This window comes from Schistocerca americana, chromosome 10, assembly GCF_021461395.2.
Source record: "Schistocerca americana isolate TAMUIC-IGC-003095 chromosome 10, iqSchAmer2.1, whole genome shotgun sequence".
NCBI classification, from domain to species: Eukaryota; Metazoa; Arthropoda; class Insecta; order Orthoptera; family Acrididae; genus Schistocerca; species Schistocerca americana.
In genome coordinates this window covers 142,814,052-142,840,909 of record NC_060128.1, presented here as the reverse complement: position 1 = coordinate 142,840,909, position 26,858 = coordinate 142,814,052, and the positions used below count along the sequence as shown (strand labels likewise).

General features: G+C 38.8%; 1 protein-coding gene across 1 annotated transcript in view; it reads right to left on the bottom strand.

The window, feature by feature from the left end:
- The window catches only part of LOC124552574, a 71,184-nt gene that overhangs the window by 13,664 nt on the left and 30,662 nt on the right, over positions 1 to 26,858 (bottom strand). Inside the window, exons 2-3 of the mRNA XM_047126897.1 lie at positions 21,662 to 21,800; positions 7,399 to 7,611 (exon numbers count right to left, since the gene is read on the bottom strand). Coding sequence (XP_046982853.1) covers positions 7,399 to 7,611; positions 21,662 to 21,799 — 351 coding nt within the window. The 5' untranslated portion in view covers position 21,800. The remainder of the gene's footprint in view (positions 1 to 7,398; positions 7,612 to 21,661; positions 21,801 to 26,858) is intronic.

The window sequence follows — 26,858 nt, the reverse complement described above, 5'->3', positions numbered from 1 at the left end:
CAAATAAGTTAATGTGCTAAATATTTCATAATAAACAAGTTAGTGAGAAAAAGTAAAGAAAAGGTTTGGAATTATTCTTAATATTTGTCAGAAGTCACTAAGTGCTTCACTTATGAAACATTGGATGAATATAGTTTGAGTAATGTGCACTTCATTTTGAGCAAAGACTAGTTATTCATGCATCTAAATGTCTATGACATATCTCCTGAATTATGTGTTGTATAATGAAGTAATTTTGCAGGTATAGTCAGTGGTATATGTGGATACTGTCTGCAGGCTGTGTTGTGCATAGAGTTAGTAGTAAAATACTAATAAATTAAAAAGTCATGTCTGATGTTGAAGTTTTGCTGCATGAACAGTGAAAATGTAGAAAGTGATAAACTTTCATTTTATAGGGAGTGCCAGGTATAAATAGTTTTTAAATGTTTGAAACTACATTAAAGTTTGTTGGAAATCACTAAGTACTTTCATTATCAAATATTCGATGAATAAAGTCTGGATATCTGCACACTGTCAGTCACATTGCCTTGAGACAAACATGCAGTTTCTAACTACAATGCTCGCCTTATTGAGGTTAACTTTTAACGTAAGAGTATATCCCTTAATGAATAGCTTGTGACAGCTTTTAAATTTTGTAATTCACTAAATAATTACATGAAATATTGAAAATCTAATTTTTGTTATCCCTGCAAGCTGTCAGACAGGCGACCTGTAACTGACACAGGGTTCTCGGTTAGTTGCTTAGTGATATAGATAATTTATTTTTCACTAATTTTTTGTTAAATCATTTAAGCTTCCAAACATATCTACATTCATATCCATACTCTACAAATCATTGTGAGTGCATAGCACAGGTTACTTCCCATTCATTGAACAAGGGTGAACTCTCCATTCGGTTTGTACATGCACTATGTGATCAAAAATATCCGGACACCCATAAAACATGTTTTTCATATTAGGTGCATTGTGCTGTCACCTAATGCCAGGTACTCCATATCAACTACCTCAGTAGACATTAGACATCGTGAGAGAACAGAATGGGGCACTCCGCAGAACTCATGGACTTCGAATGTGGTCAGGTTATTGGGTGTCACTTGTGTCATATGTCCGTACACGAGATTTCCACACTCCTAAACATCCCTAGGTCCACTCTTTCTGATGTGGCAGTGAAGTGGAAATGTGAACGGACACACACAGCACAAAAGCGTACAGGCCAACCTTGTCCGTTGACTGACAGAGACTGCCGGCAGTTGAAGAGGGTCATAACGTGTAAAGGCATCTATCCAGACCAACACACAGGAATTCCAAACTGCATCAGGATCCACTGGAAGTTCTATGACATTTAGGCAGGAGGTGAGAAAACTTGGATTTCATGGTTGAACAGCTGCTCATAAGCCACACATCACACCACTGCTCATAAGCCACACATCACGTCGGTAAATGCTAAACGATGCCTCTCTTGGTGTAAGGAGCATAAACATTGGACAATTGAACAGTGTAAAAATGTTGTGTGGAGTGACAAATCACTGTACACAATGTGGCGATCCGATAGCAGGGTGGGTAAGGCGAATGCCTGGTGAACGTCATCTTCCAGTGTGTATAGTGCCAACAGTAAAATTTGGAGGAGGTGGTGTTACGGTGTGATCATGGAGGGGGCTTTCACCCCTTGATGTTTTGCATGGCACTATCACAGCACAGGCCTACTTTGATGTTTTAAGCACCTTCTTGCTTCCCACTGTTGAAGAACAATTCGGGGATGGCAATGCATCTTTCAACACGATTGAGCACCTGTTCATAATGCACGGCCTGTGGCGAAGTGGTTACATGACAATAACATCCCTGTAATGGACTGGCCTGCACAGGGTCCTGACCTAGAATGTTTTGGAATGCTGACTTCATCACAGGTCTCACCGACTGACAGTGATACCTCTCCTCAGTGCAGCACTCTATGAAGAATTGGCTGCCAGTCCCCAAGAAACCTTCCAGCACCTGATTGAGGGTATTGCCTGTGAGAGTGGAAGCTGTCATCAAGGCTAAGGGTGGGCCAACACCACACTGAATTCCAGCATTACCGATGGAGGGTGCCACAAACTTCTAAGTCATTTTCAGCCAGGTGTCTGTACACTTTTGATCACAGAGTGTAATGTGGTTGCTATTTGCGTGTATTTGTGTTACCATTGTTTTTATGTCACATTTGACTGTTGTTGTAGATGTGATCTTTTCCATGAAGGCTGGTTTGATAAGCTCTCCATGCTAGTCTACCCTGTGCAAGTCTTGTCATCTCTCCAAAGCTACTTAACTAGGGATGATGGTTATCACTGAAACAACCAGCTTTCAGTTATATCAGTTTTTCACCACACTAGTTTAGTCTGACTGCTAAAACCACTCAAAATAACTGGTTTCCGAAATAACAGTTTCTCAGCTGCAACACACAGCAACAAGGACATTATTGTCTCAGCAATGCTGTACCAGTTCTTATGCCATGTGTTTGTTTCTCGTTTCTGTCGGCACTGTTATTACAATAGCACTGATCATTTTTCACATTTTCTGGAATAACACAACATTTCAAACCAATGCAAATTCTGCAGATAAAAATTAATCCTTTTTCAAAAATGGTTTATTTAAAAATGAAAAACTTTAGCACTGCTGTTATGGCTGATTGATATGTCTTAGTAAAAAATAAAAAACACCTGTTATAACTGAAACCAAACAAATACCTTCAAATACAGGTTATTCAGGACTAAAATATGGATATCAGTTTTAACCAGTTGGTTTTCCCATCCCTACTGCAACCTACATTCATTTGAACCTGACTAGTATATTACTTCCTTGGTCTCACTCTACAATTATTACTCCTTTGCACACTTCCCTCCATTACCAAACTGATAGTCTCTTGATGTCTCAGAATGTATCCTATCACCCGATCCCTTCTTTTAGTCACGTTGTGCCACAAAATTCTTTTCCTCCTGATTGGGGTGAATAGTTCTTTATTACTTACTCAATATAACCAACTAATCTCCATCATTCTTCAGTAGCATCATGTTTCAAGAACTTCTATTCTCTTCTTGTCTGAACTGTTTACCACTCCTGCTTCACATCCATAAATCTATATTTACACCTATACTTTGTGAACCACTGTGAAGTACACAACAGAAGGTACATTCCACTGTACCAGTTATTAGGTCTTTTCCCTGTTCCATTCACCTATGGACCACGAGAGAAATGATTGTTTAAGTGTCTATGTGCATGCTGTAATTAATCTAATTTTGTCTTCACGGTCCTTATGGAAGCAATACGTAGGGAGTTGTAGTATATTCCTAGAGTCATCATTTAAAGCTAATTCTTGAGACTCCCTTAGTAGTCTTTCTCAGAATAGTTTCTGTCTATCTTCAAGCATCTGCCAGTTCAGTTGTTTCAGCATCTTAATACACTCTTCCATGGGTCAAACAAACTTGTGACCATTCATACTGCCCTTTTCAGTATACATTCAGTATCCACTGCTAGTTTTATTTGTTACAGGTCATACATTTGAGCAATATTTTAGGATGAGTCACATGAGTGATTTGAAAGCAGTCTCCTTTGTAGACTGATTGCATTTCCCTACTATTCTACCAACAAACCAAAGTCTGCTAACTGCTTTACTCCCAAGAGACCTATGTTATAGATACACTCCAGATAAATACCTTCAGAAAAGGCTTCCTATCGCTAGACTTGCCATATTTCTTGGGTCCAGCCCAGAACATATCTTTGAAATTAGTTAAAGCAGCTTATTGGAACATTAACTTTGTTTATTCTATTGTATTTTTCACTGAACATCACTTTTTTCAGAAATGCTGCTCATCTCTAGCTGTGTGCATGAAAACATAGCCTCTTTAGCAGTAGAAGGCAGATCAGTGTTATTCCCATCTTTGGCTTTTAAAAAAAATTCTTACATTTGGTGACGCTATAGCATGAATAACATTCCTATGTTTAGCTGATTTCACATGGTCTTTAACAGCACTCATTCCTTTATGCACAACAGAAAATTCTCCAGTACATAGCATGCTGTAAACACCCTATTTGTTACTGTTATTACACAGCTTTAAAAACTTTTATTCCAGCTACATGTTAACATGAAATAGACACTTTCTTTTGCCCATTGCTAAATAATGAGATGAAAAATTAATAGAGATAAAATGATCAAAAAATTACATGTGAGCTACTTCACACTTGAAAATGACATAAAGACATTGATCGTGTGAAGTTGTGAAATGCATAAGTTAAAAGTTGTCGCAGAACTGTTACTTGCACCTCCCCATTGATGATAGCACTTGCTCCATGGTTGGCTGAGTGAAGCATCACCATAAAAAATGTTTAAAAACATGATGTCAAACACATAGCCCTAAGGTTTAAAAAAAGTTTCTCGTCAGTCACAAAATTCTCAAGCCCCGGACATTTTTGCACTCCTGGATATTACCCCAGACAGTGCTAAAAAACAAGGACTGTCCAGGCTAAACCCGACATATAGTAAGCCTATTATCACTTCAATTTATATTCAATGTCAAAGATTTTCTTTATTTCAGAAACACTTTTCTTGCTGTTTCCAGTCCACATTCTATATCTCCACATTTTGCTTCCACTTTACTTTGGCAATTATCAGTTATTTTGCTGCCCAAGTAGCAAAACTCATCTACTATGTTTAATATCTCATTTCCCAAGCTAATTCCATCAGTAATGCCTTATTAAATTCCGACAAAATGGAATTACAAACATTGGCAGTGAGCAGGTATTGATTTAAATCAATGGAGAAAATTGAAAATTTGTGCCAAACCAGGATTTGGACCCAGGTCTCCTGCTTACAAAGAAGATGCGCTGGCCATTGTGCCATCCAGACTTTGCAACCGCACTACCTTAGCATGCCTCCTATCAGTCCCATATTCTCAACTTATCCACACACTACTAATGTACCATTCGTGTGCCCCTTCCCCATTATGCTCAATACTGATGGCATTTCATCAGTTTCCATAAGAGTTCGAGCCTGGTGTGCATCTTCACTGAAGAGATCAATGGATGCCTGAATTACACGCGAGCTACTTCACACTTGAAAATGACATAAAGACATTGATCGTGTGAAGTTGTGAAATGCATAAGTTAAAAGTTGTCGCAGAACTGTTACCTGCACCTCCCCATTGATGATAGCATTTACTCCATGATCAAAAAGTCAGTATAAATTTGAAAACTTAATAAACCACGGAATAATGTAGCTAGAGAGGTAAAAAACTGACACACATGCTGGGAATGACATGGGGTTTTATTAGAACCAAAAAAAAAAAGTTCACAAGATGTCCAACAGATGGCGCTGGACAGCAAAATGTCAGTGACTGCGCATGACAATTACGTATAGAAGGAGCTGTAATGAGAGAGAGAATCAGATGCGCCAGCAGTCGCTGCATGTTGACGTTACCTGAAAAGGCGCTTTTAGTGAAGCTGTATTATCAGAATGGGGAATGTGCTAGTTCAGCATTACGATCCTATCACCATAGGAAGGGGATTTGAACGAGTAAAGGTCCGTTGACAAATGCAGCTGTGGCAAGAATGATTTCAAAGTTCGAAACCACGGGTTGTTTAGATGATAGACCCCGTAGTGGCCGACCAAGCACAAGGCGTAATGATGCTGAGACAGTTCAGGAAGAAATGGAGACTGTAGCGGGTTCGTCTATGCATGGGGAAGCCAGCGCTCGTGCAGTCGCACGCCGCACCAGCATTCCATACACTACTGTTTGGTTGGCACTTAGGCGTACCCTCCGATGCTATCCATACAAAATCCATCGGCATCATGAACTGTTACCTGGCGATTTAGTGAAGCGGAGGGCATTTGCGGTGTGGGTGTTTCAAATGATGGCGGAAGATGACGACTGGTTGAGTAACATGTTGTGGACCGACGAAGCTCATTTCACGATCCGAGGATCTGTCAACGCCCACAACTGCAGAATCTGGGCTACCAAAAATCCTAGAACTGTCATGGAAACTCCATTGCATGACAAGAAAGTCACGGTATGGGTTGGATTTACCACATCTACCGTTATCGGGCCTCTTTTCTTCTAGGAAATGCGTGATTCTGGTTTTGTAACTGCTACCATGACGGGTGAGTGGTACGCCGATATGTTACAGAATCGCATCATCCCCAGCCTAGCTGATAAACACCTGCTGGAATGTACGATATTTATGCAGGATGGTGCTCCACCCCATATTGGTAGATGCATGAAAGATCTCTTGCACGTGTCATTTGGTGATGATCGTGTGCTCAGCCGCCACGTTCGTCATGCTTGAGCTCCTAGGTCTCCAGACCTCAGTCTGTGCGATTATTGGCTTTGGGGTTACCTGAAATCGCAAGTGTATTGTGATCGACCGACATCTCTAGGGATGCTGAAAGACAACATCCAACGCCAATACCTCACCATAACTCTGGATGTGCTTTACAGTGATGTTCACAACATTATTCCTCAACTACAGCTATTGTTGAGGAACGATGGTGGACATATTGAGCATTTCCTGTAAAGAACATCATCTTTGCTTTGTCTTACTTTGTTATGCTAATTATTGCTACTCTGATGAGATGAAGTGCCATCTGTCGGACATTTTATGAACTTTTGTATTTTTTTGGTTCTAATAAAACCCCATGTCATTCCAAGCATGTGTGTCAATTTGTACCTCTCTATCTACATTATTCCATGATTTATTCAGTTTTCAAATTTATACTGACTGTTTGATCATCCGGTACATGTTGCCATGAGTAATTAGGATAATGGGCAGGGGCACTACATTAGTAGTAGGTGTATAAGTTGAGGATTTGGGTCTAACAGGAGGTATGCTAAGGTAGTCCATGCAACTGCCATTTTCAACTTTCTCCATTGATTTAAATTAATGCTCACTCACAGTCAATGTCTGTAATTCCCATGCATGTCAATTCACTGTGGCTGCTGGATGAAAATGGTGTCTGTTCTTTTGGACATGTCCAAAAGAACAGTCACCACATACACACATATATATTATTTCATTCAGCTACATTCCATTACACTTGTTTTACTTTCATAATTATTCATCTTACAACCTCTTTTCATAACACTACCCATTGTGTTTAATTGCTCTTCCAAGACCCTTATAATCCATGAGAGAATTACAGTGTCATCAACAAAACTCAAAGTTTTAATTTGTTACCCCCTTAAATTTTTATTTCCTTTCCAAACTTGTGTTTGGTTTTCTTTGCAGCTGTTTGTACAACATCATGATTACATTTTGATTAACAAATGTGTGGGTTGCATCTACATACATCCAGCAGTGGACGAATGGTGATGGGCATGATAGCGCTCAGGAAAAGTAATATATGTACAAAATATAAAGCAGAACATGGGGGCAGACCTGGTTGAGGAGTGCCTTGTTCTTGAGCTCTTGGCTGTTGCACACGGCATCCTTGTCACGCAGGAGCTCCGAAGCCTTTGCCAGAGCTGCTCGCAGTTCGTCCAGTGAGTCATTGCCCTTGGTGGCAGCAGCCAGCTTCTGACGCAACTCTGCCAGCTCACTCTCTTGCAGCTGCAAGCGTTTCTCAAACCCTTCCCGCTCTACAGTATTTGTCTGGAAAAGAGGAATGAATGCATTATTGTATATGCCTGATGTAATTGATATAATAATTGGTTCATTAGGCTTCTGTTATGCAGCTGGAACCCAAAACATAATTGTGCAAAAAGAAATATTTCTGCTGTAAATTTTCAACTGTGGAGCCAACACCAATTATGAAATATGCCATTTTTAGAGGCTTGCTATGGCTTACGAAAAGCCATGGCACACTCTTAGGCTCTTCAAGAAAGGAGAGATATTCACATGAATATAGAGAGAAAAACTATTATTTTAAGTTAACTGAGCTAGAGTCGACATTGTCACTAGTCTTCTGTTAATGCAGAGCCAACAATATTGTACGGACATCATCACTTGCTGTGGTGAACATGTTATTCCGTGCAGCTGCTGATGGAAGGTCTTATGGTGGCTCACCAAGGAAGAACCAAAGAGCCTGTATTAGCAATGAACATTATGCAAAATGTAACATATGTGACTTACTCTGTTGCATACAGACCGGAGAGAAGAAGGGGCACGGAGCTCATTGTAAAGTACATTGTACTAGTGCTTAATTTGACAATATATGGTTGAAAAGGTGGTATTCCGGTTATGAATGCTTTATGTAGTTTGAGAAGAGAAGTGAGCTCTTTTCCCAGCTAACTCACAAAATCTTCAGGGAAGAGAATCAGAGTGAGGTGAAGAAGATTATCAGGTGGAACTGAATAGCAGGAACAGCTCTACAAGATAAATTTATAGGCAACCATAGTATCCAGAAGATATTAATGAAAAATTGAATCCACAAAAGTCATCTACTATTCTGGGAAGATGTGTGTAACTGGTAGGTTTGATTGATTGATTGATTGATTGATTTTTATCGCCAAAAACAAAACATTTACAGGGATGTAAAGCTTGTATAAGCAATGTCAATAAATGTACAAACAACAATGACAATAAATACACAAATAATTAATCTATGTTAGAAATTATGCTCACAGAAATCTTCCATTGTATAAAAACAATTTTGAATTAATAAAGCTCTTAGAAATATTTTAAATTTTTTCAGCTCCAGACTCTTAACTGACTCTGGTAGTTTATTACCTAGCTTTACAGATGTGTGTTTGAAGCTGTTTAGAGTTTTGGTACATGAGCAGTAGTCTTTTCTTACATCATTGCAGTGTCGTGTGTTATGACTATGTACCCCTGCAAGCACCAGGCACAAGACAAGCGTTCAAACCATCACAGCAAGCGTATCATCCTCTTTTCATATGACACAAACAAACATGTCAAGCATCAAATTGCCTGGTGCTCTGTATTATGAGGGCTATTCAGAGACTAAAGTTTTGTTACTTTATGAAAAATGCTAATGCATTACAAGTTTATTGTATTATATACAACTTAAAGCTAAAATGTTAGCTATTTTGTACGTAACTTTCTCCTAAGGGGTGAGTTTTTCATAAAATTCTGCCACCTATGGGGAAGCAGCTCTCAGGTTTACACAATGAGCTACTGTGGTTGTACTTTGACAGTCTCCTTCAACTCGTCATCATCTTCAAACTGCTGTGACTCTAGTAATTCTTTCTTCTTGAGAAACAGTTGGAAATCAAAGGATGACAAATCAGTGCAGTATGGAGGATGATCAGACGATTCCCATTTCAAACCCTTAAGCAAGATTTGTGTGCATGTGGCTGTATGTGGCCTAGTATTATCATGCCCAAAAATGATGCCGGAACTCAACATCCTATGTGTTTTGTTTTGGATGACGCTTCTGAGCTTGTTTAGAGTTTTACAGCAAATTTCGGAGTTTAATGTAGTGCCTCTTTTGATGAGATCAACAAGGAGTACTCCTTTCCTATCCCAAAAACAGTTGCCATTAGCTTTCATGCAGAAAATGTTTGGTGGCACTTTAAAGAATTATATGTCCACCTACTGTGGGCTCATTCCATTGATTAGTTTTTTTTGCTTCCACACTGACACATGCAACTCATGTGTCTTCTCCTGCCACAATGTGACTAAGGAGTTCCTCTCCTCCTACATCATACTGCATCAGAAACATTAATGCAGCTACCAAATCTTTTCATTCTATGGATGTCAGCTGGAAGCATTCCTAGAACTATGCAAGGTGGATGATGTGGTTTTAACCCTTTATAAAAATGAAATAAGGAATCTGCAGCAGTACCTATGTTGGAAAAATTATGGTATTTCTAAACCAGACTGCAAAGTGCTAATAAGGCAGTTTACAGGCCATTGCAGAAATTGTGCATACATGCCTAACGCTGTTAGGTGTGCACACATACACTATGAGTTCAGATTAGTGTGTTATAGACAGTTGTGGCTTGTTAACATATATTAGAGCCACAAAACAGAATGAAGAGAAATCCTCCTCAGACACACAGCAAAGCAAGCCTAGTAAATGGCCTCATGGGTAAGGAGGCCTCCTTATCAGAATGAAGAGTATAGGCTCACCAGTGAGTTGAATAAGAAAAGGAAATATTGTACATGCAACTGAAAATATGAAGTATGTTTTTACATTTTAGGTCTCAAGTCTTGGATAGATTGTATTATGTATTGGAAATTACAGGATAGTGTACACCAAATGCTCTGTCATTAACTGCACCAGGCAACAATTTCAAAACTCTCAGAGACAACAGATTGTCAGATGCAGTGGGGTGTTGGAATACCATCAATATGATATGAAAGTTGCTGTGGCCTTCTCCACCAGACATCATGGTGCCTAGAGTACCAGCAACCAAACTGACAGTCTGCAGCCGCGGGTTGCCCGCTTTGCAGGCACATCGAAGCACTACACAACCGACAGGCAATATTGATTAACGGCCACAACAACAACAACACCACAGCAAAGACACCAGCAGCCACCAGGGGCCACTACTGACCCACATAAACATAAGGAAGAGGTCGCTGCAAATCCTGGAACTATTTCCACATGTCAAGCCACGTGATGGAAAATAGTTCTGAGGTACTCATCCGCCCAAGGCCGGCACTCGGCCGCACATCGGCAGTTCATCAACTGCCAGCAGACATGGATAGCTGCCGCCCCGGCAGCCCGGCTTGGATCTTGTCGCTGATCTCTGGATTAGGCTTGGTATATCAGAGAAGTCTATGGCGGAGACTAGTACGAAATTATTTCAGTTGTTTTCTATACTATTCTTGTATGTAGTTGTGATTTGAAAACAGATCACTGTTTTGTGTTGGTGTTATACTTGGAGAATTTGTTTTGGTTAATTGAACAGTCCAATAAATAGTTTTGGAACTTAGATCATTAGTTTCTTCTGCTTATGCAGACATATCTAAGGTAGATTGTAGATTGTAGATTGTATTTTATTGATCCTGTTGTCTACATAGCAGCTTATGCATAAGACATTGGACAAGTCAAGTTATAAATATACAGTCTGAAAGTAATTTCAAGGCATACATATTTAAGCTTACAATAATACACTTTACACGTAAGTATTTATATAACACATTTCATAAATATAAATATTCTTCAATGGAGTAGAAGCAGTGATGCTGTAAATATGACTTTAGAGATTTTCCCAATGTATTGACCTCAGTGATAGCTTTTATGTTTTCAGGAAGTTTGTTATAAAGCTTAACTCCCATGTGAAAAGTACCTTTTTGGCACAGTGCTGTGCTGATTTGAGTCATATGTAAGTTTCTGTTTTGTCTGGTAAAGTGCTCATGTATATCACAGATTTTTTGTAGTCTCTGGTCCTTGCCTATTACATTTAATTTAAAGAACAAAAGGGTTTCCATAATGTATACACATGGTAATGGGGGAATACCAGATTTCTTAAACAGGGGTTTACAAGAGTCTCTAGGCTTGCACCCAAACAAGATTCTAATGGCCCTTTTTTGTAGTTTAAAAGTGCTATTAGCTATTTTAGAGTTTCCCCAGAAGGTGACCCCATATCTAAGACAAGAATGAAAGTACGCATGATATGCATTCAATACTGTTTTCTCACTACAGCATGATTTTAATGAACAAAGAAGATAACATGTTTTGCTCAGTTCTGCATTGAGATATTCAATATGCTTATTCCATCTGATGTTACTCTGCAGCCAAAGTCCTAAGAATTTGGTTTCAGTACTGTTACCAACTGGTTCGTCATTGATAGAGACTGATGGGATAAACATGTCCTTATTAGGAACATTGTGGAATTTTAGAGCAACGGTTTTCTTACTGTTTATTACAAGCTGATTACTCTGTGCCCAGCTGCTAAGTTGTTTCGTGACCGTGTTTACTGTCTGCTGTAACTGTTCATCGTCGTCTCCTTTTAGTAGAATCGTGGTGTCATCTGCAAATATGATTGATTTGTGTGCATCAATATTTAAGCTTAGATCATTTATGTACAGAAGAAACAGAAGGGGTCCCAAAACGGATCCTTGGGGTACACCACATTTTATTTGTTTATAGTCAGATAAGTGATTAGATACAGTTTTTAGTTCAATATTTCTGTGCTTGACGCATACTGCCTGCATACGATTTGTCAGGAAGGACCTGATCCATTTGTTGGACAGACCTTGAATACCATATCTTTCTAGCTTTGATAGCAGAATTTTATAGTCCACCATGTCAAAAGCTTTTGACAAGTCAATAAAGACTCCTATTGTTTCCTGTTTTTTGTCCATCAGGTTTAGGATGGAACTGATGCACTCATAGACAGCAGTTGTCGTTGACAGGGTGAAACTGACGAAACATGGGATTTGCAGCACATACGTGATAACCAAGCTTATCAGCCACAAGTTCATACAACACTGCCTCTGATATAAGAGGAAAACTGACAATTCTGTGAAATGAATTGATAATTTTCTCTGATTTTGTCAATAACATTTTCAACAAGTTCATCCATCCTTTCCAAATAAACAGTATCATTTTCACACTGCTCTATCACTCATAATGTTCTATCTGCACACTGCACAAAATTCACTACAAATGTATACAGCTTTCTTTTTGTTTTGTATGTTGAGAATGGATCACAGCACTTAATTCACAGTTGGCAGGGCTTTTTATGATAGTGGCCATTTTGATAGTGTAAATGACAATTCAATAACCTTCCTGCAGTGCTGACAAATTTGTAGTCTCATATTTAGACCAGCGCCACAGCTGTGCTAAAATCACTCCACTGTCTCCACTCCTCCATGCACCAGACAGCATCAGAACTTACTTTCCAAACAGCCCAATTATCTATATAGTTGTACTATATAATTTATTTCTCCAATAGTGGAGTAAGAAAACTTATAACAGAGTTCAGATGAAGCTTTACAGTTTTTGCACATCTTATTTCCTAAAATGGAGAACTTTATCTTGAAGATTATGTTCTTTCTAACTTAGTCATACATCAACCCAATTCCTCTCCCCTCCACCCCTCTCTTCTTTATTATTTTAGATCTGATGTGTAAATAGTCTATAACATGAGCACATTACAGTGGACAATTTTTGTTGGCAGTAAGCTTTCATGACACACAAACACAAATTCCTTGCACTAAACAGTGCACTCTATTGCAGTATTCAGCACATGCTACAGCTTTACATTGTCTTTTCATAGGAGATGCAAATATATGTTATAAGATTAATGTCTCCAATATCAGCTATCTTAACAATTTTTTGTTACTTATCCCTCCTGTGATGCCAGATGAACATGGAAATCTTGTAATGTTCAGAGTAGAAGAAGTTATATTTTACTGAACAATATATGGAATTTGTTGCAGAAGAAATGATTCATATTCATTTACAAATGTTTAATATATGTTGGAGCATTTCGACTCCAGCATAATCGAGGCTGCACCAGTGAATAAGACCATACTAATTGCAGTGGCACAGTCAGAATATAATTTAATTTCAGATGCAGAAGCTCAGAGCTACAGGAAGTCAAAAAACTCTGATCTGAATACATATATATTGGAAAAGGGGGAACATTATAGCAAACAAGAAGGGCATTCAGTAAGTAATGAACACCTTTTTTCTGTAAGCAGGTTGGTTTTATTCAGAATTCATCATATTATTCCCCACTCCTCTGGTTAAAAAACCCTTTTTTTTTCAACATAATCATCATTCAATGTGATAGCCTTATGCTAGCTTACTGGGAGGGCCCGTATGCCTGCATGGTATCTCACTCTGCTGGTCAAAATTGGAGCCGATGTTTTACTGCATCAATGACCTCCCCATCATCCATGTACTGCTTCCTGCAGAGTGCACCCTTCATTGGGCCAAACAGATGGGAATCAGAAGGTGTGAGATCCGGGCTGTAGAGTGGATGAGGAAGAATAGTCCAATGAAGTTTTGTGAGCTTCTCCTGGGTGTGCAGACTTGTATAAAGTCTTGGATTGTCACGGAAAAGGAGTTCATTTTTATTTTTGGGGTGATAAACAAACTGAAATCATTCTTCAGTTTCCTGAGGGTAGCATGATACACTTCTGAGATGATTGTTGCACAATGAGGGAGAACTTCAAACAGAATAACTGCTTCAAAGTCCAATTGAGGGTGCAACTTTGAACTTTTTCTTCGGAGGGGAGGTAGTGTGGCACAACTTCATGGATTGCCATTTGGTTTTCTGTTCAAAGTGATGGTAAAAAGGAAGAGGGAAGAGATGAAAAGCATGTATGAAAATTGTTGTTTAAGGCCAACCCAAGAAAATAGGGATGCATATAGCAAAAAGAAGAAAACATACACCAAACTGATAAAAGAGACTAAATCGACATATTATGAGAACAAGATAGCAACCTCAACAAATACCACTAAGACCATATGGTCTCTCATAAATGGAAAGAGGAATGGTGTAGGTGTGGAAAACACTGATAATAACATAATACTTGAGATAAATGGGAGGGAACTCAGGGATGCACAAAATGTCAGCAATACTTTAAACAAACATTATATTGAAGTTGTGGACAAATTTGTAACTCAAAATAATACTTCCAAAATAAACACAATAAACATTCCATATGAGACAAAATGCTTATTCCTGACCCAAACCAATGAATCAGAAATTATAAAAATAATGCATAGTCTAAAAACAAAAAACACTGAGGGACTAGATGGTATATCCCTAAAACTAATCAAATGCTGTTTACAATGGGTAGTAAACCCATTGGCCTGTCTGATAAACTAATCTATAGAAAAAGAAATATTTCCAGTGTGGCTGAAAAAGAACAAAGTAATCCCTATACACAAAGGAGGATGGAAAAAAAAAAAAAAAAAAAAAAAAAAGGAAATTACAGACCTATAACTATTACATCTGTACTCTCTAAAATAACAGAAACCACAATAAAAGATAGAATATTAAATTTTATAAAAACACGCAATACTTTCAACGATGAACAACATGGATTCGGAAAGGGCAAATCTACCAAAAGAGCAACAGCTGAATTTGTAACACTTGTAACTAAAGCACTTAATGAACAGAAGAAAGTCTATGGTATGTTCCTGGATCTATCTAAAGCATTTGATTGTGTATTTCATGACATCCTTTTAGAAAAACTTTATTGTTATGGTATAACGGGGAAAGCAGTAGACATCATTAAATCATTTTTGGCAAATAGAGAGCAGTGTGTAGAAATAAAGCAAAAAGTGAAAAATAATATTACAAGTGTCTTTTCAAATTTTGAAATTGTGAAATATGGAGTTCCTCAAGGATTCATCCTTGGTCCACTACCTTTCATTTTTTATGTCAATGATATGACCAAATCAGTATCTAATAGTGTAGACGACATTTCATTTGTTGTTACCAGTTCTACAACACATGACCTGCAAGAGAATCCCACAGAAATAAATTCAAGGAGCTAAAAATTTTAACAGTAGCATCAGTATAAATATCTACTTAAAAACTAACTGCACTGCATTGCTAAACAGAGACTATCACAAACATAATACAAGAATAAAAAATGACCATCATATAGAAGGAAGTAGGATAAAACTAACAGTTTGCCACAATGTATAAAGATGACAGAAAGTATGTCTCTTTTTGAAAGAAAATTAAAACGATATCTGATCAATATTTGCCCTTACAGTGTTAAAGAATATCTTAAAATAGAAAATTAAATAGTGTGTCAGTATACATTTTTTATAATGTACTTTTTATGACATTTTCTATCTTTTTGTAACTAGCAAATATATGTAACAGACAGACTATACATGCAATCATACATAAATTGATATATATCACTATTTTTCCGCTATATATATGCTAGATTTACGTAAACATGAAGTTTCCAATATCATTGTAAGATATGACCTACAGACAAATAAAGAATAAAGAATGCACGTGTTTCATCGATTGTGACAATGTTCAACAAAAAATTGTCACAGTCAGCCTTGTAAAGCACAAGTAATTCTTCACAGATGGTCTTGCATTGCTCTTTAAGGTCTTGTGTTAGGCACTGATGAGGCCAGCAGGCACACACCTTTGAATACCCCGACTGGTGGACGTGGGTGTCAGCATTACCGACAGAGACGTCCTGTTGTGCAGTGAGGTGTTTCATTGCCATCCATCAATCATGTCGAATGAAAGTGTCTTCATGTTCCAACATTGCAGGAGTCACTGCTGTGTGCAGGCATTTGGCATGCAGGAGATCAGACAGGTTTGCGTGACATTGTTGCAATGATGACAGATGCCTCGTCCAACGACTCACCATGCTTTTGTTCACCGGCAGGTCTTTGCAGATATTTTGCAAGTGCCTATGAATATCTGCAGTGCTCTGGTTTTCTACCAAAATAAACTTAATGACATCCCTCTGCTTTGAATGCACCTCCGTTACAGACACCATTTTGAAGGCTGTGTATAGCACTGCCACAAATCGGAACTTCACGAAACTATAGGAGTTGAACTGCGAATATTTCATAATGTTCCACAACAAATTCTGCATTTTTCAACCAAAATTTGTTGAGAAAAACATGTGTTGCATTACTTATTGAACACTTCTCTTATCTGTACAGATTTTTTGAAATGAAGAAGAAGATATTTGCATGGTATGAAGTGGGTCTCCTTATAGGTCTACCATTGCCTCTTACCGGACTGATCATGTCTGAACTTCTGTACCAGTTTGTTACATACAGCACTCTGCAGATGGCCTTTAACTCCAGCAAGGCACTGCATCACGCCACTGCTCCTGAACTGAGCCAGAATGGTTACAGCAACACTTCATGGGTATGGGAGAACTTCTGTGGCCCTTTATGCCATCTGCCTCAGTGCTATTTAGTACATCTGAGACAACACTGAGTGAGATGTGAACAGCCTTAGAGCCAACTCTGAGCAATCTCTATGAGTTGTGGGTAGAGTCGAGTAGTTGTGGAACAAGGTGGCTCTGCAATGCTTTCAGTGCTTTGTGTAGTCCGTGTTGTGATGAGCCACACCCATCATCAGGGAGAAGGTCAGTGCTACAGGTTGCTAACTGAGCAAAATGCTCATGAGTACCATCCAATGGGGTGATTTTGGACAGTTTTGTGTTTATTTTCATCATAACTTCCATAGCTTTTGTTAGATTTAACTGTTTGTTACAGGAATGGTGGCTATACGTTTAACAAACAAAATATCCCAAAAACAGAAAATTTGTGTGTACCTCTATTTGCCTGAGCAGACAAATAAAATGTCCAAAATCACCCCATGGATAGGGGTGATTTCAGATATGTTTTTTAAATCTCTGTTCAAAATTTCAAAGTATATGGCGAAATTTGTACAAAAATTGACATTTTTTTTTAAATTCTACATTCTTCCTATTTGATTTTAGTAACTTTTGACACATTTTAATGTTGTCCATCATTACAGATAGGTGATAAGTGTTCATATAATGTATTTTATACATTAAAGGTCTTTGATACCTTATTTCAATATTTCTTTTTTCTCCTCATTTAGTGCTGGTTGACCTCCCTTACAGTAAACTGTTAGAAAATTTCTTCTCTTTTCAGTCAGATTTAACAACATAGCCTTTAACTAAATATCTAATATCCAATTTAGAGAAAGGAAGTCCTCAATGATTAGCCCTCAAGATACCTCACTTCAACATTTTCTCTTCTTCTTCCTCATTTAGTACTGGCTTTCCTCCCAATCTTTTGGATGTATTTACTACACTTTATTTTGTAGGGCTGATGTATGTACACCCTACAAATCACACACTTTTCTACATAATAATCTGCCACACTGAATATTCTGAACAACTTTATCTAAAAGTTCCTGGTCACAATTACACCATACTTTAGCACCTTTCCTGCTTTTATACATTCTTGCCATTGTCCAAAATCGAACCACACAGTTCACAGTTCTGTAAAAACTGTCATTATTTTATAGCTTTACACAAAGAACTCAACAAACTTGTACATGAATTGTCCCAATGGTGTAGGCTACTGAGCTCAATCACAATTGCAGTTATAATACTTTCCTGCTGGTCACAACAACAGAAAGTTTCCACTTGATGATACTGCTTGATCTTTCAACAATTAGACTGTTCATCAGATATTTACCTTGGTAAACAATCAACCAAAAATAAAAGTCATGGCATGCGATAAAACAATTTTGTGCTTAAAATAAGTGGCATGCAGAAATGAAAATGAGCAGAAATTCATTATTGCGAAGCAGGAAATAGCAAATACACCATACTGTCTGAAATCCCCCCCCCCCTAGTGTCTGCAATCACCTCATTTGACATTATGTCAATTACTACTTGCGCCCATAACTGATGTGGACATAATCCGGTCTGAACCCTGGTGGCAAAAATTCTCACTTCCAGTATTTGGGCAACAAGGGGAAGATGGGTGGTGACATAAAAGTTCCTGATCACCAGTCCTTGTGCCAATGTCCTGCATTAAATTCCAAACCTCTCCACAATGTTTCATGAAGTGAGGGCACATGAAACTGTTGATGGTGATCCATTCATTGGATGGGGACATTGAGGTTGGCAGTCCTCTTGGCACTGTTTGAAAATAGTAGGCTATGTTCCAGCATTGTGTTCCACCTTCTCCCTTCCCTTCACCCAAAACAACATGAACCGACACTGCACTGTGCAAGCACTCATCACACTAAACCACATGACACTACATATCAAGTTCGGCGAAGGCAACAGCAAACCACCTCCACTAGTATCTTGCCATAAGTGGTGATGCAGGATTCCTGCAACTGCTGTCCAACATTCACTCCTTGAGTATGGGAGCCTATTACACTGAGGTGACAAACATCATGGGATAGTAATATGCACATATACAGATGGCATTAGTATTGTGTACACAAGGTATAATCAGGTGGAGCTGTCATTTGCACTCAGACGATTCCTGTAAAAACGTTTCCAACATGATTATGGCCATACAACAGGAATCAACAGACTTTGAATGCTTTGGAGCTAGATGTGTGGGACATTACATTTTAGAAATAATTAGGGAAAACAATATTCTGAGATACACAGTGTCAAGAGTGTTCTGAGAATACGAGATTTCAGGCATTGCCCTTCACCAAGGACAAGCAGTGGCTGAAGGCCTTCACTTAATGAACGAGAGCAACAGCATTTGCATAGAGTTGTCAGTGCTCACAGACAAGCAACACTGTGTAAAATAAATACAGAAATCAATGTGGGAGATACAATAAATGTAGCCATTAGGATAGTGCAGCAAAATTTGGTGTTAATGGGCTATGGCAGCAGACGACCGATGTGTGAGCCTTTGCTAATACACTACTGGCCATTAAAATTGCTACACCACAAAGATGACATGCTACAGACACGAAATTTTACCGACAGGAAGAAGATGCTGTGATATGCATATGATTAGCTTTACAGAGCATTCACACAAGGTCGGCGCCAGTGGTGACACCTACAACGTGCTGACATGAGGAAAGTTTCAAACCGATTTCTCATACACAAACAGCAGTTGACCGGCGTTGCCTGGTGAAACATTGTTGTGATGCCTCGTGTAAGGAGGAGAAATGCGTACCATCACGTTTCCGACTTTATAAAGGTCGGATTGTAGCCTATCATGATTGTGGTTTATCGTATCGCGACATTGCTGGTCGTGTTGGTCGAGATCCAATGACTGTTAGCAGAATATGGAATCGGTGGGTTCAGGAGGGTAATAAGGAACGCCGTGCTGGATCCCAATGGCCTCGTATCACTAGCAGTCAAGATGACAGGCATGTTATCCGCATGGCTGTAATGGACTGTGCAGCCATGTCTCGATCCTTGAGTCAACAAATGGGGAGTTTGCAAGACAATAATCATCTGCACGAACAGTTCAATGACATTTGCAGCAGCATGGACTATCAGCTCAGAGACCACAGCTGCGGTTACCCTTGACACTGCATCACAGACAGGAGCGCCTGTGATGGTGTACTCAACAACAAACCTGGGTGCATGAATGGCAAAACGTCATTTTTTTGGATGAATCCAGGTTCTGTTTACAGTATCATGATGGTCACATCCATGTTTGGTGACATCACAGTGAACGCATATTGGAAGCGGGTATTCATCATCGCCATACTGGCGTATCACCCAGCGTAATGGTATGGGGTGCCATCGGTTACAGTTCTCAGTCACCTCTTGTTCGCATTGACGGCACTTTGAGCAGTGGACTTTACATTTCAGATGTGTTACAACCCATGGCTCTACCCTTCATTTGATCCCTGTGAAACCCTACATTTCACCACCGGGGTGGCTGAGCGGTTCTAGGTGCTACAGTCTGGAACTGCGTGACTGCTACGATCACAGGTTTGAATCCTGCCTCGGGCATCGATGCGTGTGATGTCCTTAGGTTAGTTAGGTTTAAGCAGTTCTAAGTTCTAGGGGACTGATGACCTCATAAGTTAAGTCCCATAGCCATCAGAACCATTTGAACCATTTTTGAACCCTAAATTTCAGCAGGATAATGCACGACCACATGTTGCAGGTCCTGTATGGGCCTTTCTGGATACAGAAAATGTTCAATTGCTGCCCTGGCCAGCACATTCTCCAGATCTCTCACCAATTGAAAACGTCTGGTCAATGGTGGCTGAGCAACTGGCTAGTCACAATACGCCAGTCACTACTCTTGATGAACTGTGGTATCGTGTTGTAGCTGCATGGGCAGCTGTACCTGTACACGCCATCCAAGCTCTGATTGACTCAATGCCCAGGCATATCAAGGCCGTTATTACGGCCAGAAGTGGTTGTTCTGGGTACTGATTTCTCAGGATCTATGCACCCAAATTGCGTGAAAATGTAATAAGATGGCAGTTCTAGTATAATATATTTGTCCAATGAATACCCGTTTATCATCTGCATTTCTTCTTGGTTTAACAATTTTAATGGCCAGTAGTGTAGCTTGACATCACCTGCAGTAACTGTCTTGGGCTTGTGATCATATCGGTCGGAGCCTAGTTGGCTGGAAAGTTGTGGCCTGGTCAGATGAGTCCTGGTTTCAGTTGGTAAGAGCTGATTGTAGGTTTTGTGTGTGGCACAGACCTCACAAACTCACAGACCCAAGTTGTCACTAGGCACTGTGCAAGCTGGTGGTGGCTCCATATTGGTGTGGGCTGTGTTTTCATGGAATGCATTTGGTCCTCTGGTCCAGCTGAACTGATCATTGACTGAAAATGGATGGGTTTGGCTGCTTGGAGACCAACAGCAGCCACTCATGGATGCTATGTTCCCAAACAACTATAGAACTTTTATGGATGACAATGTGTCATGTCACTGGGCCCCAACTGTTCGCAACTGGTCTGAAGAACATTCTGGACAATTTGAGCGAATAATTTGGCCAACCAGATCACCTGACCTGAACCCCACTGAACATTTATGGAACATAATCAGGAGGCTAGTTTGTGCCCAAAATCCTGAAATCGTGGACGGCTATAGAGAAACCGTGGCTCAATATTTCTGCATGGGACTACCAGTGACTTGTTGAATCCGTGCTACATCGAGTTGCTGCACTATGTCAGGCAAAAGAAGGTCCAACACAATATTAGGAGGTATCCCATGATTTTTGACACCTCAATGTATGAGTATGTTGATTACTGCACAAGGTATAAAGTATCTTTGAGAAATTTGCATTGGCAGAATAATGAGGTGAGGTGTCCCTAGCTGCTTTCCAGTGTCTCTTTACCTTGATCTGTTCTTGCAGTCTTTTTATTTCCTCCTGGGCCTCGTCTCTGTGGTTTGTCGCTTGACTCCCTTGGTCCTGCACCGGTTTTGCCAGTTCCTGCGTGCTGCCATCTACTTGACTGCTTTTATCCTCCGACATCCTGTGATGAATCAGATGGAACAATAGTAAAGTGATGTGCCAAATTACATGAAACTTAGCCAATGTTTAGTACACATTACAAGGCACAAAAGTGAGGGCTACACAGAAAGTGGCTTTCATTTTCATGTAGGGAGGGAAATGCTAGAGTGGGGGCAGAGTGGCATGGGCAGAATATGTGTTTTACTGCTTCATACAATAGGTAAGTGCTTTAAGAGATGTGGCAACAGCAAAGCCACAATGTTCCTGTCACCTGCAGCGGTTATTCAAAGTGAGAATTGCTAGTGAAACCCTAAACAAATGTGAAGCTTATAATTATGAGGGAAGTAGCCCAGTTTGAATGGTTAAAAACATATGAAAACTGGTTTGCAATATGTAGATTTCACTGTTCTACCACCATAAAGACAATTTATCAGCTGGCACTTAGAATCACTGCAAATTTTGGGGAGAGACAAATCAGGAAGTTGACATATTTTGCATATTTCTGTTCAATAATGTCATGTGGAATAATGTTCTATGATAGTTCATCTTTAAAAAAGAAAGTCTTCATTGCTCAAAAATAAAAAAAATAAAATAAAAATGCAGGAAGAATAATATGTGGTGCTTGCCCACAGTTGTCTTGTAGACACCTATTTAAGACATTGGGCATTATGACTTCTGCTTCACAGTATATTTATTCCCTTATGAAGTTTGTTGGAAATAATCCACTGCAGTTCAAAAGGAACTATGACATATATTATTACAGTAACTGAAGGAGAAATGACATTCATTACTCCACATTAAGGCTGTCTTTTGCACAAAATGGGGTGCACAATATCACAAATAAAATTTTTCGTAACTCACCCAGTGACATACGAGATGCTACCCAAAATATCTGAAAAAATTCATTGTACCTGTCAAACCAGTAGCACTACAACATTCTGCCACTAATGTCTCAAGGCACACAGCCTAACTACTGTGGCAAAATGTCGTGTTGTCTTTGGCGCATGCAGTTGTGAGTTGTAGTGGTGTGTATCAGGACAAAGCTCAACAAGTTTACACCAATGTAAAGTCAATGCTGGTCATTTTTTTTATATTTGGGGAATAGTACATAAGGGGTTTGTTCCACCTGATCCAACTAGCAACAGGCAGTTTTACTGCAAGGTTCTGACATGAGCGACAGAAAACATTCAGTGTAAATAGCCAGAGTTGCGGAGAAAGAAAGACTTGTTAGTACATCATGACAATGCACCTGTGTACACCTGGCTCATTATGGAAGAATTCCTGGCCAACAAACAAAATAGTAATGACCCACCACTCTCCCTACTCACCAGATGTAGCCCTGTACAACTTCTACCTGTTACTAAAGATGAAATTCGTATTGAAAAAGTGATGTTTTGACTTGATTGAAGATATCCAAGGGGAATCACAATGGGTCCTGAACACCCTTCACCCTTCAAACTTCCAGGAGTGGTTTCATAGATGGAAACAATGCTGGGATCATTTCATGCATGCCAAAGGTGGCTAGTCTGGAGGTGACAGAGGACATTAGGATGTAAGTATAGTTTTCTGATTTTTAGCAGGAAATTCTTGGATATTTTTGGTAGCACCTCATAAAAGTCTGACAAACAGCAAAGTAAAGTTTGAAAACAAACTGAAAAGGTTTCTCCTTGACTGCTCCTTCTATTCCATAGAAGTATTAACATAATAATAATAATAATAATAATAACAGTAACAACAACAACAACCACAATAATAATAATAACAATATCCAACATGCTAAATAATACAAATTATGGATACAATATTACTGGAACATACCCACACAAAATCACACATTTGCTATACATGGATGATCTAAAACTACTGGCAGCAACAAATCAACAACTCAAACAATTACTAAAGATAACAGAAGTATTCAGCAATGATATAAATATGGCTTTTGGAACAGACAAATGTAAGAAAAATAGCATACCAAGGGAAAACACACGAAACAGGAAGATTACATATCGGATAACCACAGTGACTGCATAGAAGCAATGGAAAAAACAGATGCCTATAAATATCTAGGATACAGACAAAAAATAGGAATAGATAATACAAATATTAAAGAAGAACTAAAAGAAAAATATAGACAAAGTCTAACAAAAATACTGAAAACAGAATTGACAGCAAGAAACAAGACAAAAGCTATAAATACTTATGCTATACCAATATTGACCTACTCATTTGGAGTAGTGAAATGGAGTAACACAGACCTAGAAACACTCAATACACTTACACGATCACAATGCCACAAATATAGAATACATCACATACATTCAGCAACTGAAAGATTCACATTAAGCAGAAAGGAAGGAGGAAGGGGATTTATCGACATAAAAAACCTACATTATGGAAAGGTAGACAATTTAAGAAAATTCTTTCTAGAACGAGCAGAAACTAGCAAAATACACAAAACAATCACTCATATAAATACATCGGCTACACCACTGCAATTTCATAACCACTTCTACAACCCTTTAGATCACATAACATCAACAGATACAAAGAAAGTAAATTGGAAAAAGAAAACACTACATGGCAAGCACCTGTATCATCTAATACAGCCACACATCGATCAAGACGCATCCAACACATGGCTAAGAAAAGGCAATATATACAGTGAGACGGAAGGATTCATGATTGCAATACAGAATCAAACAATAAACACGAGATATTACAGCAAGCATATTATTAAAGATCCCAATACCACAACAGATAAATGCAGACTTTGCAAACAACACATAGAAACAGTAGATCACATCACAAGCGGGTGTACAATACTAGCAAATACAGAATACCCCAGAAAACATGACAATGTAGCAAAAATAATACATCAACAGCTTGCTTTACAACATAAACTTATAAAACAACACGTTCCCACATACAAGTATGCACCACAAAATGTACTGGAGAATGATGAATACAAATTATACTGGAAAGGAACCATTATAACAGATAAAACAACACCACATAACAAATCTGACATCACACTCACCAATAAAAAGAAGAAATTAACACAACTAATAGAAATGTCCATACCCAATACAGCAAATATACAAAAGAAAACTAGAGAAAAAATTGAAAAATACATCCAGCTGGCTGAGGAAGTCAAGGACATGTGGCATCAGGATGAAGTTGACATTATACCAATTATACTATCAACTACAGGAGTCATATCACACAATATCCACCAGTACATCAATGCAATACAGCTACATCCAAACTTATATATACAACTACAGAAATCCGTAACTATTGATACATGTTCAATTACCCGAAAGTTCCTAAATGCAATATAACATATACCGTACAGTTAAAAGGAAGTCACGCTTGATCAAGGTGCGCGTCACTTTCCATTTTTGACCAGACATAACGTCTGAGAAAAGAAAGAAAGAATAATAATAATAATAATAATAACAATAATAAAACAAAATAAGAACTTGTATTTGTTCAGCACATAGTCATTAATTTGCGATGTGAATGTAAAACGACTCATTCCACATTATTACAGGTTATTGTGCAAATGATCCATGGAACATGAAAGTAACTAACTAACTACGTAACTAATCAATGCTCAAAGGTTGGTGAATATGAAGACTACAGAAGCACAAGCCACAGGAGAAACAACACTGAATAACAGAAAATTGTGACCAGTAGATTCATAAGAGTTATACCTGAGCTGTTATGTGTCAAAAAGCTAAACATTAGCTTGGAACAATGGATGTTAACAAATGTGATAGTTACAGTCATGTTTGCAAGTTTTTGCGTTGTCATGTGTCCTCTTACTTATCATCAAAGTGCAAATGTCGAGTTACAATAAAATAATTAAAACACAGCAGGCTGGAACAGCTCATGGCAAAGATCTGGATCATATGATCACTGTGCCTTTTGCTATTGGATTGTAGCAGTGCCAGTTCAATAAAACTGATGTAGCATCCCCAAATGTTGCCCTTGTTAAGTGTGCATGCTGTTCCATTCCAGTCTGTTTTAATCCCTTCATTATAACTCTACATTTGTACTTAAATGATAAATAGTACAAGAATGTATACCACAGCACCTTAAATTTTGGGAAACATGTCTCTGTAAGAACTGGACATGTTTACATATACAGGGTGGCCCATTGATAGTGACCAGGCCAAATATTTCAGGAAATAAGCATCAAATGAAAAAACTACACAGAACAAAACTCGTCTAGCCTGAAGGGGGAAACCAGATGGCGCTATGGTTGGCCCGCTAGATGGCGCTGCCATAGGTCAAACGGATATCAACTGCATTTTTTCAATAGGACCCCATTTTTTGTTACATATTTGTGTAGTACGTAAAGAAATATGAATGTTTTAGTTCGACCACTTTTTTTGCTTTGTGATAGATGGCGCTGTAATTGTCACAAACGTATAAGGAGGGTATCATGTGGCATTCCGCCAGTGTGGACGTTATTTAAGGAAACAGGAAGTGTTCAGCCACATGTGAAACATCAACCATGACCTGCAACAAATGATGATGCCCAAGTAGATGTTTTAGCTGCTGTCACAGCTAATCCGCACATCAGTAGCAGACAAATTGTGATACATTACACGTGTTAAAATGGACCATTTATCAATTGCAGAAAAGGTCGATATCGTGTTGATGTATGGCTACTGTGATCAAAATGCCCAATGGGCATGTGCTATGTATGCTGCTCGGTATCCTGGATGACATCATCCATGTGTCCAAACTGTTCGCCGGATAGTTACGTTATTTAAGGAAGCAGGAAGTGTTCAGCCACATGTGAAACATCGACCACAACCTGCAACAAATGATGATGCCCAAGTAGATGTTTTAGCTGCTGTTGCAGCTAATCCGCACATCAGTAGCAGACAAATTGCGCGAGAATCGGGAATCTCAAAAATGTCAGTGTTGAGACTGCTACATCAACATTGATTGCACTCGTACCATATTTCTGTGCACCAGGAATTGCATGGCGACGACTTAGAACGTCGTGTACAGTTCTGCCACTGGGCACAAGAGAAATTATGGGACAATGACAGATTTTTTGCAC